The 19,693-nt window shown below is 35.4% G+C and overlaps 1 protein-coding gene across 4 annotated transcripts in view; it reads right to left on the reverse strand.

Moving 5' to 3' along the window:
* Positions 1 to 19,693, reverse strand: part of LOC144242609 (lung adenoma susceptibility protein 2-like) — a 60,270-nt gene that overhangs the window by 38,714 nt on the left and 1,863 nt on the right. For 2 of the 4 annotated variants that reach the window (XM_077777583.1, XM_077777584.1), the window contains exons 2-7: positions 19,119 to 19,444; positions 17,279 to 18,067; positions 16,819 to 16,969; positions 13,208 to 13,310; positions 6,638 to 6,769; positions 4,832 to 4,902 (exon numbers count right to left, since the gene is read on the reverse strand). In XM_077777583.1, coding sequence (XP_077633709.1) covers positions 4,832 to 4,902; positions 6,638 to 6,769; positions 13,208 to 13,310; positions 16,819 to 16,969; positions 17,279 to 18,067; positions 19,119 to 19,401 — 1,529 coding nt within the window. In that variant the 5' untranslated portion in view covers positions 19,402 to 19,444. Of the gene's footprint in view, positions 1 to 4,831; positions 4,903 to 6,637; positions 6,770 to 13,207; positions 13,311 to 16,818; positions 16,970 to 17,278; positions 18,068 to 19,118; positions 19,445 to 19,693 lie in introns of those variants that run through there. The other 2 variants (XM_077777586.1, XM_077777585.1) reach the window with 2 other exon arrangements.

The following is a 19,693-nucleotide window of genomic DNA, read 5'->3' on the forward strand; positions in this document are numbered from 1 at the left end:
CTCTACTCTACTTCAGGTCCAATGAGTCTTCCTAGAAAGCAATTATTTCTAAAGAAAGAACATAAGAAAACCGAGCATCCAACAGAGTAAACGGAACCCATAGTAAGAGCTTACGGTTTCTTGAGCCTAATGAAAAACAATTTAAAACTGTTAGCAATCAAACTGTTAAAAACAAGAACTCCTATTTGAGGGAAAGGGAAAGACATTAATAGGACTTTCATGCTAGAAAAGGTCATCAAAGTATCCAAGGTACAATCTGCAACTTCTGAAAAAGCGGAGTCTATTTATTTTAAAATATGAAAAGATGTCCATAAATCTAACCAGAACAATCTGAATTTCAAATTGTCCTTAAAATAATCTACAGACTAAAACTAAAGAAAACATGTACTAACATACTTTTAAAAGTTTACACTTACTTTCATATCAGTACAAGTACCTTACTGATAGTAATTTTGAAATGTAAAGTAAAAGCCAAATTAAGATTGCACCAGCTAATCCAACAGAAGCAACAGCTAACAGCCATCTGACAAACATGAATCTTACTCTTTGAAAATGGCATTTTATATGTAGGCAAGATTACTGATCGTCTAAGCCAGAAAAAAAGTTACTACTATTAAAGAAAAAAATTCAGGCACTTGGGTGGCTCAGTCAGTTAAGCATCAGACTTTGGCTCAGGTCATGATCTCAGGGCTTGTGAGTTTGAGCCCCGCATCAGGCTCTGTGCTGACAGCTCGGAGCCTGGAGCCTACTTCAGATTCTGTGTCTCCTTCTCTCTCTGCCCCACCCCCACTTGTGCTCTCTCTCTCTCTCTCAAAAATAAATAAATGTAAAAAAAAAAAAAGTTAAAAAATATTCTCAGCTAATGGTAAAAGTGCCTACGATCAATATCAATTTTTGTGGTCATTTAATTACTTATGGCCCAGTGTTTATTTTCACCAAGAAAAAGCATCTTCCAGGATATGTACTTTGGAAGCACATTTAAGTCTATGACACAAGTTCAACATAAATGCTTTTAAGAAACATGGAAATCTTGAGGTCGTCTTATTTTAAATTTTAAAGCAGAATGAGGTCTTTATCCTAAATAATCAACTGAGGCCCTACACTAGTCTGCATGGATAATGTACCACTATCATTAATAAGAGGAGTGTTAAGAACATAGGCTGTAGAATCAGACCATCCGATTTGAATCCCAGTGCTACTTCTTACTAGCTATGTAGCCTTGGGCCAAATTAATTACTTGATCTTTATTATCTGATCTGAATTATGAAAATAATAATAGTACTTAACCTCATAGGGTTGTAAAGATCACATGAATTACTCAAAAGCACTAAGAACACTGATACCTGGTAAGTGTTCAATAAATGTTAGTTATTATCATTATTCACCGACTCCTACTAGATAGGAACACTATACCCAAATACTATGGCAAGCTATAAAGTAAGGCATTATTTCCACCCAGAAAATTATAAATTACAAAGTCGAGGGGAAAAAGTCATACATACATATATTTTTAAACTATGGAAATTTTTTAAAAAGTGTGTGTGTATACACATACGTACACATAAATATCACAACAACTAGAGTCATAAGTTTACATGTCTAGTGTTTCACTTTTCCACTACTTCCTTAGATAACTGAATTCTAACCACATTCTGAAAGGACAAAGTAGACAAGATTTGTATAGGCCCACTTCTTGCCAAGTGAAATGGAATTACTAAAGTAAAAAATTTCAATCTTAGCATTTCCTAAAGTTCAGTATTCCACTTTCTGAGGGCGCTTCATATTCACACAACCAAACCCATAAATAAATACCGTTCCCTCTGCCAATACCATGACCATAGGAAAGATTTGTATCTATCTCCACATTTTTCCTTAAGATAATGTAACTAAGAAAACAGATTAACATACTTAGGACATTTAGACCTATCTTTATATCCAGGACATTATGCCCACTTTAGGTTTCTGTAGAGATATGTCAAATAATGACACATTTATCATTATTATATTTATTCTAGAGGAAATACATAAAAACACATTTTATAAACAAATTGTTCTTCCAGGATATCCATACCAACTATGTCAAATTATTGCTATTACTCAATTATATTTAGGTGACTAAGATTATCTCATTAGGTCTTAATAACATATTAATAGGAAATAGCACAAGTTTAAGAGAAAAGTTCAGGATTAGATAATATATTCCATGAAGCTTAAAAATATCAAGTATAGGATGCAAAAATTCTCAACAAGATATGAGCCAACTTCATCCAACAGTACATTAAAAGAATTATTCACCACGACCAAGTAGGATTTATACCTGGGATGCAGGGCTGGTTCAATATCTGCACATCAATCAATGTGATACATCACATTAATAAAAGAAAGGACAAGAACCACACAATCTTCTCAATAGATGCAGAGAAAGCATTTGATAAAATACAACATCCTTTCTTGATAAAAACCCTCAAGAAAGTTAGAGATAGAAAGATCATACCTCAAGATCATACAAGCCATATACGAAAGACCCAACGCTAATAATATTATCCTCAATGGGGAAAAACTGAGAGCTTTCCCCCTAAAGTCAGGAACACGAAAGGGATGTCCACTTTCGCCACTGTTACTCAACATAGTATCAGAAGTCCTAGCCTCAGCAATCAGACAGCACAAAGAAATAAAAGGCACCCAAATCAGCAAGGAGGAAATCAAATTTTCATTCTTTGCAGATGACATGATACTTTATATGAAAAACCCAAAAGATTCCACCAAAACACTGCTAGAACTGATACATTGACTCAGCAAAATCACTGGATATAAAATCAATGCACAGAAATCGGTTGCATTTCCATATACCAATAATGAAGCAGCAGAAAAAGAAATCAAGGAATCCATCCCATTTATAATTGCACCAAAAACCATAAAATACTAGGAATAAACCTAACCAAAGAAATGAAAAATCTATACACTGAAAACTATAGAAAGCTTATGAAAGAAACTGAAGACCACACACACACACACACACACACACACACACACACACACACACACAGAAAGAGAAAGGAAAAACACTCCATGCTCACGGATTGGAAGAACAAATACTGTTAAAATATCAATACTACCCAAAGCAATCTACATATTCAATGCAATCCCTATCAAAATAACACTAGTATTCTTCACAGAGCTAGAACAATCCTAAAATTTGTATGGAACCAGAAAAGACCCCAAAAGCCAAAGCAATCCTGAAAAAGAAAACCAAAGCTAGAGGCGTCAGAATTCTGGACTTCAAGCTGTATTACAAAGCTGTAATTATCAAGACAGTATGGTACTGGCCAAAAACAGACACTCAGATCAGTGGAACAGAATAGAGAACCCAGAAATGGACCCTCAAATGTATGGTTAACTAATCTTTGACAAAGCAGGAAAGAATATCCCATGGGATAAAGACAGTCTCTTCAGCAAATGGTGTTGGGAAAACCGGACGGCAAAGTGTAGGAGACTGAACCTGGACCACTTTCTTACACCATACACAAAGAATAAACTCAAAATGGATGAAAGACCTAAACAGACAGGAAGCATCAAAATCCTCGAGGAGAAAGCTGGCAAAATCCTCTGTGACCTTAGGTGCAGCAACTTCTTACTCAACATGTCTCAGGAGGCAAGGGGAACAAAAGCAAAAATGAACCACTGGGACCTCATCAAGATAAAAAGCTCCTGCACGGCAAATGAAACAATCAGCAAAACTAAAAGGAAACCAACAGAATGGGAGAAGATATTTGCAAATGCCATATCAGAAAAAGGGTTACTATCCAAAATCTATAAAGAACTTATCAAACTCAACACCCCCCAAAAAATAATCCAGTGAAGAAATGGGCAAAAGACATGAATAGACATGGAAAAGTGCTCAACATCACTCATTGTCAGGGAAATACAAATCAAAACCACAATGAGTTACCACCTCACACCAGTCAGAATAGCTAAAAATTAACAACTCAGCCAACAACAGATGTTGGCGAAGATGCAGAGAAAGAGGAACCCTTTTGCACTGCTGGTAGGAAAGCAAACTTTGGTGCAGCCACTCTGGAAAACAGTATGGAGGTTCCTCAAAATATTTAAGATAGAACTACCCTACGACCCAGCAATTACATTAATATGTATTTATCCAAAGGATACAGGTGTGCTGTTTCAAAGAGGCACATGCACCCCAATATTTATAGCAGCACTATCAACAATAGCCAAAGTATGGAAAGAGTCCTAATGTCCATCAACAGATGAATGGATAAAGATGTGGTATATATACACAATGGACTATTACTCGGCAATCTTTTTGGCAAATCTTGCCATCTGCAACAACATGGATGGAACTAGAGGGTATTATGCTAAGCAAAATTAGTCAGAGAAAAGACAAATATCATATGACTTCACTCATATGTGGAATTTAAGATACAAAACAGACGAACATAAGGGGAGGGAAGCAAAAATAATATAAAAACAAGGAGGGGGACAAAACATAAGATTCTTAAATATGGAGAACAGAGGGTTACTGGAGGGGTTGTGGAAGGGGGGATGGGCTAAATAGGTGATGGGCACTAGGGAAGACACTTGGGATAAGCAATGGGTGTTATATGTAGGGGATGAATCACTGGATTCTACTCCTATAATCATCATTGCAATACATGCTAACTTGGATGTAAATTAAAAATAAATATTTTTTAAAATATCAAGTCTATCTATTCTTAGAACTACTTAATTTCTCCTATAATCTTCTGATTTCAAAGAGAAGGCTAAAATGGATTTGTATCCATAACATCTTCAGAAATTAGTAGAGAATACTTACTTTTGAAGTGACCTAGTAATAGGAACCATACTTTCCTTCAATTGTAATTGAGAGAAATTGTCTTCTGAAACCTATTAAAAACACCAAATATAATATTGAAAATATATAACTATAAACTTAAGTACTACTTAGTATGTGAAAAATAAGAACATTAAAAAACACTGTCTGCATTTCCAAGGAAATAAATCTAGCAAATAATTTTCAGTAAAGCATTAAATATTTTCTTTATTCTAAAAATAAAACTACTACTTATTCATCTTTCAAGTGTGCTTCTAAACGTATGTCCAATAACAATAAAACCTTGGCTTGAAATTATAACTGTAATGAACAAGGTTACATCTCAGTGATATCTAGAACAGGAGGGGGATAAAGGATACATTATACACTATATGTTAACGTAATAATCATTAAGTATAGAAAAAATAGAGAAATACAATTCAGACTTGACAGTTTCTAAGAGCTGATCCATTCATTTATCATTTAAACTGAATTTCATAAAGCTCTAGTGAATAAGAATAACAAAACAATGACAAAATATTTATTACGTATTTACCAGCTATTAAGTTTTAATCAGGTGTCAAGCTCTATATAAGTACTTCACATAGTTGGTCTCAATTTACCTTTTCAACAACCACATTTTACAGAAGAAAATGAAACTAAAGAGGTTAAGAGATTTGTACAAATATTGCACTTGCTAGTTAAGTGGCAGAATTAGAATTAACAATCAGACTTGTGAGGGGCACCTGGGTGGTTCAGTCGGTTGAGCGTCTGACTTCAGCTCAGGTCATGATTTCATGGTTTGTGGGTTCAAGCCCCACGTCAGGCTCTGTGCTGAGCTCAGAGCCTAAAGCCTGCTTCAGATTCCATGTCTCCCTCTATCTCTGACCCTCCCCTGTTCATGCTGTCTCTGTCTCTCTCTCAAAAATAAAAAAAAATCAAAAATTAAATTAAAAACCAATCAGACTTGTGAGAACATAAACTCTATGTAAACACTGTACTACTGTGAAGAAAATTCAACACTTACAAAGTAGCAGCCCAAACCATAAAGAGATTTTGAAATTCCTAGGAAACACATAAAAACACAATGGTTTTTAAATAAGATTTTACATTAACTAAGGGGCGCCTGGGTGGCTTAGTCGGTTAAGCGTCCGACTTTCGCTTAGGTCATGATCTCGCGGTTTATGGGTTCAAGCCCCGTGTCGGGCTCTGTGCTGACTGCCAGCTCAGAGCCTGGAGCCTGTTTCAGTCTGTGACTCCCTCTCTCTCTGACCCTCCCCTGCTCATGCTGTCTCTCTCTCTCTCCTAGAAATAAATAAAAAACATTTAAAAAAAAAAAAAAGATTTTACATTAACTAAGAAAAGCCAAACACATGGTAACAAAATAAAATTTCAGAACACAAAGTTTATGAAGAGAAGTCTAAGGTTGAAAAGGATTTCCAAATATAAATACAAAAAGTTGGGTTATACAAATAATTTTGTAGAGCATTAAAAAGCAACTCCTACAATCCTCCCATAACTATAGCTCTAACACTGTCATATCTAAATAAGATGCTGTATTTATAACAATAAAGAGAATAATCCACTCAGGAGTACACAGCTACAGAAATGTAATAGTACTAAATCTGAGTAAGTTACTTTTTGAAAAGAATAACAATACTACAACTCTAGAATATGTGTTCTGCAGCATGCTTATTAACATAAAACTAGAGGTCAAACTGAAAGAAAAATGTGAGAAGGGATCATATATCCCCACAGATCTTAATTCACATTCACAGATCTCAATTCATAAATCAAGTCTGTGCTTACTTGCTTAATTTCTTCTTTCAGATCTGCTGTTTTATTCTGATTAAAACTTTCTTGTACTGCTTGAAGATTAAACAACATTTGTTTCAGGGCTTCAACAGGACCATGATGTTTCCCTCCAGAAAGGGTACAGCTCTGACATTAAAACAGATCAATGATTAACCAAGCAAATTCAGGGAGGAAAAAAAGTTTTATTTTGTATTTCCCCCCCCAATATAAAATGCAAAAATTCAAACAATACAAGGCAATAATGTGTTTTGAAAAGTCAAAATTGTAACCCAACCCCTCCCCTTACCCAGTTGCCAGGTAACTGGCAACCGTAAAGTTTGGCACATCCTTTCTAGTTCCTGCTCTTTTCAAATGAACAGGACATGTTCACATTTGCGATACTTTCATTTATAGATTTAAAAATCACAGATTTTTTAGAAATGAAAGGTCCTCAGAGCTCAGGTAGGCCAACATGCTCTTTTTCAGGTATGTAAATAAAGCTGGTTATTAGCTAAAGAACCAGAATTTCAAATACAGCATTCTCTAAATACTTCTAAATGTTTTCACACAGAAAATGCTAGTTTTTCACCTAGTCATTGGTCACACATTCCTTGCTATGTAAAAAACACTCAAACCTCAATTATCAACTGATCCTACCTGCATCCAAAGAAGGCAACAGTACTACGTAACATGATCAGGATTCTTTTAAGAGACTCTAAAAGGGATATTTTTTAAAACTTCTTTTAAAGTCTTCTTACCAAACTATTATTTTTATACCTTTCAAATGAGTTGCTGTATCCTGGTAACTACCACATAATGACAAACAGGCCTCATAATATATTTCAGTATAGATGATATAATTCACATACTATTTAAACTTCAAGTCTAGAGGAAGTTGTTGACAAGCACAAGAATATTAAAAATAGGCTCTCATTAGTGAAGAGGTTCAAAGTTAAGCATACTCTCCACAGTTACATGAATAGAATATAAGAAATGGGATATAGAAAAGTAAAACAGTACAGATGCTGTGGAAAACACTATGGCAATTCTTCAAAAAATTAAACACAGAATTACCCTAAGATCCCCTTCTGGTTATATATCTAGAATAAATAAAATTACAGACTCAAAACAGATTATTTACACACCTATATTTACAGCAGCCTTATTCACAATACACAAAGGGTAGAAACAACCCAAGTATCCATCACAGATGAATGGGTAAACAAAACATAGTACATATAATGAAGTATTATTCAGTCTAAGAAAGAAAGGAAATTTTGACACATGATACAACATGGATGAACCTTGAAGACATTAGGTTAAGTGAAATAAGCCAGTCACAAAAGGACAGATATTGTATGGTTCTTCTTATATGATGCTATGGACTAAATTGTGCCCCTCCCAACAAAAATTCTTGAAGCCCTAACCTCAAATGCAGCTGTATTTGGAGATAGGGCCATAAGGGATTAAGGTTAAATGTCTCATACGGGTAGGGCCCAGATACCACAGGATTGTCATCCTTCTAATAAGAGACACCTAAGAACTCGAGGAAAGGCCATGGATGGACACGGTGAGAAAGCAGCTGCCTGCAAGCAAGGAAGAGAGCCTTCATCAGGAACAGAATCAACTAGAACCTTGATCTTAGATCCAGCTAGAACTGTGATCTTAGATTCCCCAAACTCCAGAACTGCGAGAAATAAATTTCTACTGTTTAAGCCACTATGGTATTTGTTAGCACAGCTGACTAAGAAAGCACACAAGGTTCCTAGAGTAGTCAAATTCATACAGAAAGAAAGTAGAATGGTGCTAGCCAGAGGTGGGGCAAAAGAGGAATGGGGAGTTAGTATTTAATACATACAGAGTTTCAGTTGGGGAAGATGAAGACATTCTAAACGTGGACAGTGGTGATGGCTGCACAACAATGTGAAGGTACTTACTACATAGAACTGTATACTTAAAAATGGTTAAAATAGGGGCGCCTGGGTGGCTTAGTCGGTTAAGCGTCCGACTTTCGCTTAGGTCATGATCTCGCGGTTCGTGGGTTCGAGCCCCGCGTCGGGCTCTGTGCTGACTGCCAGCTCAGAGCCTGGAGCCTGTTTCAGAGTCTGTGACTCCCTCTCTCTCTGACCCTCCCCTGCTCACGCTGTCTCTCTCTCTCTCTCCTAGAGATAAATAAAACATTAAAAAAAAAAAAAATTTAAAAAAATGGTTAAAATAGTAAACATTATGTTACACATATTTCACTAAAGTTTAAAAAATAAAGAAAAATAGGAGCACCTGAATGGCTCAGTTGGTTAAGCCTCTGACTTTGGTTCAGGTCATGAACTCGTGGTACACAAGTTTGAGAGCCCTGCATTGGGCTCTCTGCTGTCAATGTGGAGCCTGGGGCCTGCTCCAGATCCTCTGTTCCTCCTCCTCTACCCCTCCCTCACTCATGCTCACACTCACTTGTGCTCTCTCTCTCTCTCAAAAATAAATGTTTAAAAAAATAATAAAAGTAAAGAAAAATAAACAAGGATTAAGGATTCAATTAGCCTTATACTCCCGACTCCTGCAGACAGCACCTGAGACATTATCTCTAAATTATGTGCATGCAGCCACTGGCTTAAAAAAAATAAACATTAGAAAGACAACAAAATTTCTAGTTTTCTGATGCCAACCATAAGGGTTACAAAAGCCTGGAGTGGATTTTTCCTGCAAACTAGTGAACAGAGTTCCAAAAAGAAAACTATGAAACAGATTATATAAACTAGTTGTGCAATTCACTAGTGAATATTTAATAAATGTTACTGTCTAACAGAGTTGTCCTGAGACTTGTCATTAAAACCTGATAGTGAATATCTTCAAGTATATCTTTTTGTATAGCTCTCTCAGAACTATAGTAATGTTTCACATATTCAAAAAACAAATAATCTAAACCAAATGAGGTTTAAACCCAATATGTACAATAAAAATGAACAACCTAACAGTATTACAGTTGAACAACATGACCACACTGAAGGGTTGGGAAGAAAATAATTAACCAGTGTAACTTTGGAAAGCAGTACTTTGGCTGGAAACTGTAAGGCTAAAGATAAAAAGAACTATACATAAATAATGTGACCTAGTTAGTAAATATGTTCCTCACAGGAATATAGATTAGCAATTTTCAAACTATATGTATGCTAAGAATGAACAAATAGTTAAGGGATTATGGATAATAATAGTCCGGATTCTTACCAATGGAGAAATTCCTTACAAATAAGGAAAAAGGCTAAAACAAGTCATACAAGACTGGAGTCAAAAGTATCAGTATGAACTCACGATTTTATACATACATATAAAATATGACACATATGGAAATATAGATGTACATGTGTGCACTCTCAAAATATCTCCCCTAAAATATTTATTAATTACAAGGGGAAACTATAATTCTACTAAAATGACAGCCAGTAGACACCAAGTGTTCAAAGTTAACATCACAAATGTTAACTTAATTTTATATATTAATATATTATTTTATTAACATATTGCTATGGACTAAGTATTTGTGTTCCCCTAAGATTCTTATGAATCCCAATGTGATGGTATTTGGAGAAAGGACTTTTGTGAAGTAATTAGGTCACAAGGAATCACGAATGGGATCAGTACCCTGATCCAAGAGACACAAGAGGGCTTGTTTCCTCCCTCTTCTCTGCCATGGGAGATTATATGGAGAAGATGGCCATCCACAAACTGGGAACCAGGACCTCACCAGACACCTTGATCTTAGACTTCTCAGCCTACAGAAATAAATATCTGTTGCTTAAGCCACCAGGTCTATGGCATATTTATTACAGTAGCCCAACTAAGACACATATAGGAAATCAACGGTATCACTATAACATGAACCCTCTGATAATGATGCACTGAGAAGGGCATAGCATGATTTCTATTACATTCTTGCCAAAATGCATAACCTCATTCTGATCATTAAGAAAACTTAACACAAACCCAAACTGAGGAACTGTCTATAAAATAACTAACCAACCAGTACTCTTCACCAGTGTCAAGGTCATGACAGACACGGGAAGACTGAGAAACTGTCACAGACTGAAGTACATTACGGAAACATGACAATTTGGGGAGCCTGGGGGGCTCAGTTAGGCATCTGACTTCGGCTCAGGTCACAATCTCATGGTGAGTTCAAGCCCCACGTCAGGCTCTGTGCTGACAGCTCAGAGCCTGGAGCCTACTTTAGATTCTGTGTGTGTGTCTCTCTCTCTGCCCCTCCCCTGCTTGCACGTGGTCTCTCTCAAAAATAAACATTAAAAAAAAATGTTTTTAAGAGTATTTTAAAAGGAAACATGACAAATAAATGCAATGTTGGATCCTGGAACAGGACATTGGTACAGAAACTAGTGAATTTAGAGTAAGGTCTATAGTTTAGATAATAGAATTATACCTAATTCCCTTTCCATGATCACTATACTATGGTATGTGAGATGACAGCATTAGAGAAACTGAAAGAATGGTGACAGGAATTTTGTGTGCATCTAAAATTATTAAAAGCAAAACAAAAACACCCTGGTAGTGAGACTGTGTGTGTACTGTCAGGGGAAAAGTGACCACTAGTTAGTATTTAACATTCATTCATCTCAAACTTAAAATAACTTCTACAAATTTGTTTCTCTACCAGTGCTCTTTACCTAAGTAAATGGCATCACCCAATCTTTTAGCTGCTTGGCTCAAACAACTTAGATTCACTCTTGAATTCTATCTCCATTCTACTAGGTCTCCCTTCAAAATATATGCCAAGTCTACCCATTTCTGACTACCACCAATGTACGGTGGTACCTGAGCCAATCCTATCCAGAAAGACTGCAAAAGTCTCCTAACTAGGTTCCCTGCTCCTTCACCAGCTCCTTTTAAGTCTTTGCTCCATACAGCTACCATTTTATATTTTAACATGTAGATCTGATCATTTCATTCCTCCACTCAAAACCCTCCAGTGACTTCTCATCTCACTTATATAAAACATAAAAATCTTCATTCCATCGCTTAAAACATGCTACATGATCTGGTTCCTCTATATCTATATTCCTCTATATCTCTCCATCTTACCTTGTTCATTCTGATTGAGCTACACTACTGGACTCATTTCTTAAACATGCCAAATACGATTCTGCCTCAGGGTTTCTGTATTATTACTTTTAGGTATAAAGTTATTTCCCCATGAATACTTGCCTTACTCACTCATTTTAGATTTGTGCTCAAGTACCACCACAACATAGGGTCATTCCTGACTACGCTGCCTAAAATTGTACCTATATTTTCCTATTCCAACTAATGTTTTCTTCACCATTTATAGTACTCCCTTATGTATCACATACTATATACTTGTTTAGTTTGTCTAAGTAGAATAAAAGATCCACAACACAAGGATTTCCTCTCTCATTCGCTACTGGGGATATAGTTCCCAAAGAAGTGCTTGGTAGTCAAATATCTGTCAAACAAATATCTAATAATTAAGCTTCACTTACCCCACATCTGCTACAGTATCTTAAACAAAGTGCTAAGATCAAACATATTCTGAAAGCCTCTGATTTCTCTAGTAAATTTTACTGAAAGAACTCATTTTTATTAAAACTTTCAGTTAATTTTTGAGTGTTCAACTTCCCAAACGTTCCAGATTTTGATTCCAAAAGTATGATTTCAATATTTAACATCCATGACTATATTTCTATGTCAAATTATACATAATTTCTTATGTGCATACATACACATTATTCTTTATTTTGGGGTTACTTGCAAGATGCACATTTGCTGATTTTGCAAAATTGGATAATAATTTTCCTATTTTAAATTGGAGATTTATAAGGCACCTGGATGGTTCAGTCAATCAAGCTCAGGTCATGATTTCACAGTTTGTGGGTTTGATCCCCACATCAGGCTCTGTGCTGACAGCTCAGAGCCTGGAGCCTGCTTCGGATTCTGTGTCTCCCTCTCTCTCTGCCCCTCCCTCGCTCATGCTCTGTCTCTCTTTCTCTCTCAAAAATAAATAGATATTAAAAAATATTTTTTTAAAGAAAAATAGTGGCACCTGGGTGGCTCAGTGGGTTAAGTATCTGACTTCGGCTCAGGTCATCATCTCACAGCTCGTGAGTTCAAGCCCCATATCAGGCTCTGTGCTGACAGCTCAGAGCCTAGAGCCTGCTTCAGATTCTATGTCTCCCTCTCTTTCTCTCAAAAGTAAACATTAAAAACATTTTTAATTATAGAGAATTATAACTTTCTCTTAGTTAGAAATACAACTCTCAATAATCAACCATCCTATGGGAAAATACAACATACTTTATAATGCTATGCTTTATACACTGTCCAAAAAAAAAAAAAAAAAAAACCCAACATATTTTTGGCTCTCTGTAGAGTTCAATACCAGGTCCCTCTACCTTAAATTACTAAAATAAAATTACCCATAATTCTAGGAGTGATGGTTTTATGCACGTGTTGAAGAAGAGGGTATTTGAATCATTTTTTGTTTTTCAACAATAACTCAGAAATTACAATCTGTATATTAGTCATAAATCCTTTTAAAAAGTTAAAAAATTCAATTTCACCCACCTTATTGTCATTATTTAAAAAGTCATCGAGGAACTCGTTAGTAAACTTTGCCCTTGAAGTCTGCTGAGGACTATCATCAGAGTTAACAGGCACAGGAGATTTGCTACATAGGATTTAAGGATACAAGACAGTAATTAAGTTCCCAATTTATAAAAATTAGTCTACAATTGAATGGTTCTCATTTAAATACAAATAATCACCAAGAAACAGCTGTTGCAAATACAATTCATATTGACTTTGCTTGGTAATGCCCTATTTCCTGAAACTGATACTAGAATCTCACCCTCCCTATTTCCTTGTTTCTCCTTTAAAGCTTTTTTTAAAAATATATGTATTTTTAAGGTTATTTATTTTTGAGAGAGACAGAGAAAACGTGCATGCACAAGCAGGGGAGGGGCAGAATGAGAGGGAAACACAGAATCCAAAGCAGGCTCCAGGCTCTGAGCTGTCAGCACACAGCCCAACGTGGGGCTCGAACTCCTGAACTGTGAGATCATGACCTGACCCGAAGTCAGAGGCTTAACTAAGCCACCCAGGTGTCCTTCTCCTTTAAAGCTTTAAGAAAAAACTATGAAGTCAAAACACTAGTCCTCAAACAAATAAGCCTTCAACTATAGGCTATACTCCAAAAGCTCATCTATTTGAAATAAGCAGTACATTTTTTCAAATAAACAGTTACCCAATGGTAATAAAACCCCCCACAAATACATGAGTTTCTGCTGGGATGGTAGTTACATGCTCTTCCGTGTCAAAGCAACAGGACTCGCTCTCCAGAACTAGCATTAACATAGAGGACAGATCACAGTAGGAAAACGATCAATTGTGAAATTGAAACTCCTGAGTTCAAACCCCAATTCCTCTCACTAAATGACTTTATGTAATTTATCTATCTAAACTTCAGTTTTACATATGCGGTCCCACTTATCTCACAGAAGTATTGTATAAATTAACTCTGTGTCCGTGGCACAATAAATATTAGTTTCTTTCTTGGTGTTTCAGGGGATAATAGAAAAACCCCAGCCAAAGTCAGAATTTTCCCAAAACAAATTCTATTAGTCACAGAGAATAAACAAAGTCATTCTCTTTCTTATTTATACATAATATAAAATGTGTGGGGCGCCTGAGTGGCTCAGTCGGTTAAGCGTCTGACTTCGGCTCAGCTCATGATCTCACAGTTCATGGGTTAGAGCCCCATGTCGGGCTCTGTGCTGACAGCTAGCTCAGAGACTGGAGCCTGTTTCAGATTCTGTGTCTCCCTCTCTCGCTGACCCTCCCCTGCTCTCTCCCTCTCTCCCTCTCTCCCTCGGGCTCTGTGCTGACAACTAGCTCAGAGCCTGGAGCCTGCTTCAGATTCTGTGTGTCCCTCTCTCGCTGACCCTCCCCTGCTCTCTCTCTCCCTCTCTCTCCCCTGCTCCCTCTCTCAGAAATAGATTTTAAAACAACATAAAAAAAATTTTTTTTAAGATGTGTTTCTAAATCAAGTACTTACTCAGATACCTAAGAATCTTTCCATAACATACAAATTCACAATTCTAATTTTTTCTTAATAATTAGCAGTATTTCATTATTGACTCATTTGATTTGTAACTTACTATGAGCTTTTTCCTACCCCCAAGTAGTCTTCTCTCGAATTCTTTACCAAAAGAGTTTGTGCATCCATTGACTACCATCAAAAAGCATTTACCAAATTACTGAAGATGGGTATGGAGTACACAGGGATTCATTATATTATTCTTTTGTATTTCTTTGAAATTTTCCATTATAAAATGTTAAACAGACAAAAAAGCAATTTTCGGATTGTGCTTGTGTTCTACCTTTTTGTATGCTATCTTGACTACTTCCTAGTCAATTTTTGTTTTGATGACAGATTGACAGTAATTTGTCTACATCACACTAAAGTTAGGTCTATTCCTTCTGACAATCCATCATTCATTTTATGTAATGAATTGAATTACATAATGAATTCAATCTTCTGGAAGTCAATATATGCAAGATACTGGGCCAAACCAACAATTATAATAATTATATAAGCATAAATTATATTATCTAATTACGTAATACACTAAAAGCATTCAAAAATTTTACTCTTAAACACCTCTGGTACTATTTGCTCAGCCATTCTGGTTGATTGCAATTGAAAGCAAAGTATTATAGCTATGGTACTTTACAAATACCAAGACCAACTGACAAGAAAATTAGAAATTAAGTTTAAGAATTAAGTGAGCTGGGGCGCCTGTGTGGCTTAGTCGGTTAGGCATCCGACTTTCACTTGGGTCATGATCTCGCGGTTCATGGGTTCAGGCCCCACGTCGGGCTCTGTGCTGACTGCCAGCTCAGAGCCTGGAGCCTGTTTCAGAGTCTGTCACTCCCTCTCTCTCTGACCCTCCCCTGCTCACGCTGTCTCTCTCTCTCCTAGAAATACATAAAACATTAAAAAAAAATTTTTTAAATAAAAAAGAATTAAGTGAGCTAATTATTAACCCAAGTTTTAAAAAATAAAGATACTATTGAACCAACAATTGAGAAATGAAGCTAAATGAGGGAAAAAATATTATGGATAATTATCACCACTATTAACAATTTACAAGACAGCTTTATCATAAGTCAGAAATTGTCCTATGTACCTTATATATATTTTCTAATCAAATGAATCCACACAACAACCCCAAGTAGAATAGCTTATATAAGGTCTTGTACAAAGCAAAAGAAAAGCTTGTACAAAGCAGTTCAACTTGTGCAAGGTGTCAGCAAAGACAGAAAAAGTAACAGAGCTCGATTCCAAACCAGGATTACAGTGTCTATATTAAAAAAAATATGTTCAACTGAGAAGTGATTGAAAACTGGAATTAAAAGACTCTGTCTATAACAGAGTATAATAGAATGAAAGTTTAGACAACACAAGATAATAATTTATCAGAGTCTAAGGCAGGATATAGGGTTACCAAGAATGCATTTCTTATGAGTTCAGATGTAATATTGCTAAGGAAAAAAAGCTTTCCTACCTAAGCTCAATTCTTACTCCACACTAACATTCATAAGTATCCAGGTAAACAGTTTAAATTATTCTGAGACACTGTCATAGCAAGGTTAAGCACACAAATAAAAACATTAGAAGCTACAAAAATGCACTACAATAGACCATAACAAAACATGCACCACTGTTTAAGGAAAATAACGAGTAAGAGAAAATAAAATGTTAATGGAAAAAATGGGTAATCGCATAATTCCATAAATGGAAAGAATATAGAGGGAGAAAAAATATAAAAGGAAAAGGAAAACAACAAGAATTCATAGCACTTCCCCATCTGCAAAGTAGTTGTTTATGGTTGTGATTTTTAATATTAAACATAAATCAGTATTTTACAGTGCAACAAAAGGAACGTGTAAAGAAGACAAAAGTTGTATAATGTGCCAAGGTTATGCAACATTACACCATCTTGTGGTAACATGTGAAAAATGCAATTCAAAGAAACACAAAGGCAATGTTCTATAGAATTAACATGTCACAACAACTGTTAATTATCACGGAGTTATTTTAAAAATAAATTAACTGTTCACATGACATTTTTAAGCTGGAAAACTAAAAAGTTTCTCCATTGTAACTTACGTACAAAGTAACAGGGATATTTTCCCATGATCTTTCTGCTTCAAGTTTATCTAATGAACAAGGACTATCATCCTTTTTCACAGACTTCGGTGACTCATCAGCACAATGCTCTAGATTTCTCTTGGCCTTCAGGATAAGCAATTCAATTTTGTCACCTAATTTAAAAGATTAAATTAATTCAAGAAAAAAATAAATGCACAGCAAAATCTCATCGGCAACAAATAAGTATTCAGATAATTTAGAATATACACACATCTGTAACAGTAAAATTTTTAAATGACATTTCAAAGGAGAAAAGACATTTTCTAGGCACAAAATGCTACATAAATGAAGACCAATAAGTGCTCAAAAGATTTATCATCTGATCTGATCATTACATCAAAAGAATAACATAAAAGCTCGTAGACATTAGGTCAAATTTACAGCACTGTCTTTGGTTCTTAAAAACAAAACAAAGCAATTACCACTGAATGGCTTTTTGGTTTGTCCTGGGAGAACTGGATTCTCACATTGACACTGGCTACATTGAGAATCACATTTACATCCGTTAATTAATCCTTTGTCATCCCTCAAGGAATCTGAAGTGTTTGAGGGCTCAAAAGAATATTCAAAACAATCTAATTTATTTGTAAGCCGAGAAGTTCTTTGTGCCTGGTAACTATGTCTAGGGGAACACTGATCTTCTTTAAATATTTCATATATCCTTTGACTATTTGTATCAGGTAGTAAGTCTTGATGGTGGAGCCATACCGGGTAGGTGAAATCAGGTATACTAGTTATCCCTGAAACATTAAGATCAGATTTCTGGCTAGTGAGCCATCTTGGGTAATTTTTTTCAAGACTGTGTTCTGAACTGTCCTCAAAAGACAATTTCTTAGAAAAAAGCAAAGATGGTTCAGAAGCGCATTTATTAGTCTTCTTCACAAGTTTTGGGTTTTTTAGCCTACCACATTGCTTTCCATTTATATTTGTGTATAGAACAGGAGTAACTAAGTTATTCTTGCACAGGAGAGCAGAGGGTTCCTGAAAATTTTTATTCTTTTCAGTATCCGATGAACTCAGTCTTCCAATGCATTTCTTCTTTTTCTTGCTAATTCGATGATTTGATCCAACATAAGCAAAAGAAAATGATCCATCTGCTGGAAGTTTTAATAGATCATCAGTTGTTAGGCTAATGGAGTCTATATCATTAACAGTCTTTCTTCTACAGGAAAAGGACAAGGAGCTTTTTTTGTGATCAACATTGTCAAAAGCTGAAAAACAAAGCATAGTTCTGTTTATTTTCCTTATTACATATAACAATACTTCATAATATTTAATAGTAAATGACAATTAAGAATTTAAGAATCATTTCTGCTGCTTCTCTTTATCTTCACTAAGTCTAACTGAAAGTATAAACAGTATACGTTGATGAAATACAATGTGCTTTCTCACATCTCTTCAATTTATTTTAACTAGGTTCCACAAGTTTTCTTCTAACCTTTAAAGTGAACCTTCTTCTTTAATTTACTATTTAACTTTTTGTCATCTAGACATATCCAATGCACTAATATACTTGCATTATTATTGGTCACTCAACACTGGCTGCAACACAGAAGAAAAATATACTATTAAACTAGGTGGAAAAATAATTCGCTATCTGCCTATTAAACCCACAACAGCATTAACACAAAGAGAATAGCTGTCCTAATTAAGACTCTTCTGGAATACATATTGCCCACATAATTCTAAGAGTTGAGTGAAATTTTTTCCATACTAGGGCCTTTCCAGAAGTCCTCAGTAAAGTGTGAACTGGGTTATCAATAGATGCATTTTCCAAACTTGTCTTCATGGGAGCTGCATCAAGGAAAAACTCTTAACACCTTATATTATTGTCCCATAGAATACAGATCGAAGACAGAATCATCACATTAACTGGGATTGATCAAGTATAAATTCAGAAAGAGTTAGGTTTATCTGAAGTCATAAAGCTAGTTAATGAAACTTAGAACCACCAAGTTTAATGCTCTTTCCATTATGCTAAAATAAAATGGCTTAAGGGTTTAGGATCAACAACCTGCCATTATTAGTTACATTCATCAGCTTCCCCTCCAAGGTCACAAGAAGATCTTAGCTGAAAATCCTTGAGAACCAGAGAATTACAGAATCATTTAAGAAAAACATCCAGACCTCAATATTACATGTCATTTTTACCCCAAAGGAACAACAACAAAAAAAAGGATCTAGTTTTTCAAGGCTACAATACATCTCTCAAATGCTTTACATCAGTGGAGGAAAAAAATTTAAAAAATATTTAAAGCATACCATTGTTTGGTTTATAAACAGCGTTGGAGAATTCTGGCATATTAGCAGAACATCTATCATTGTTAATCTTTCCAGTGCTTGCACGAGGATACATTTGGCTTAAATCAAAATCATCAATATAGGCCTGTAGAGCCTGAGAGGCAGAACTATATAGTTTATCTTTATACTGAAAAGAGCCATCAGAGTTAGAGGAATTACTACCACTCAGGCTGCAGCTGGCTAACAGAGAAGATACTGAAGATTCCCGAGAACAAACTCTGTGTTTGGTAATTGATTTTGCCATGGCTTCCTCAAAATGGGTTATTTCTATTCATTTCTCTTAAAAACTGTAATACAAAAACAATAGGTTAAGGTTTCATTAAAAGGAATAATAGCCATATAGAGAGAAATTACTACATATGTAATTTAAATAAAATCCATTTCTATAATTTTTTAGGCAATGCACATTATTTTCTATTATTATAATTATTGTGAATTCCTTCAGCATTGATTTAGAAAACATTTACTGAGTACCTACTATGTGCCTGGAATTGTGTACACATAATTATCTGAGACTAACACCAAGGGAAGAGTAC

This window comes from Crocuta crocuta, unplaced genomic scaffold (genome assembly GCF_008692635.1).
Source record: "Crocuta crocuta isolate KB4526 unplaced genomic scaffold, BGI_CrCroc_1.0 scaffold36, whole genome shotgun sequence".
Classification (NCBI taxonomy): Eukaryota; Metazoa; Chordata; class Mammalia; order Carnivora; family Hyaenidae; genus Crocuta; species Crocuta crocuta.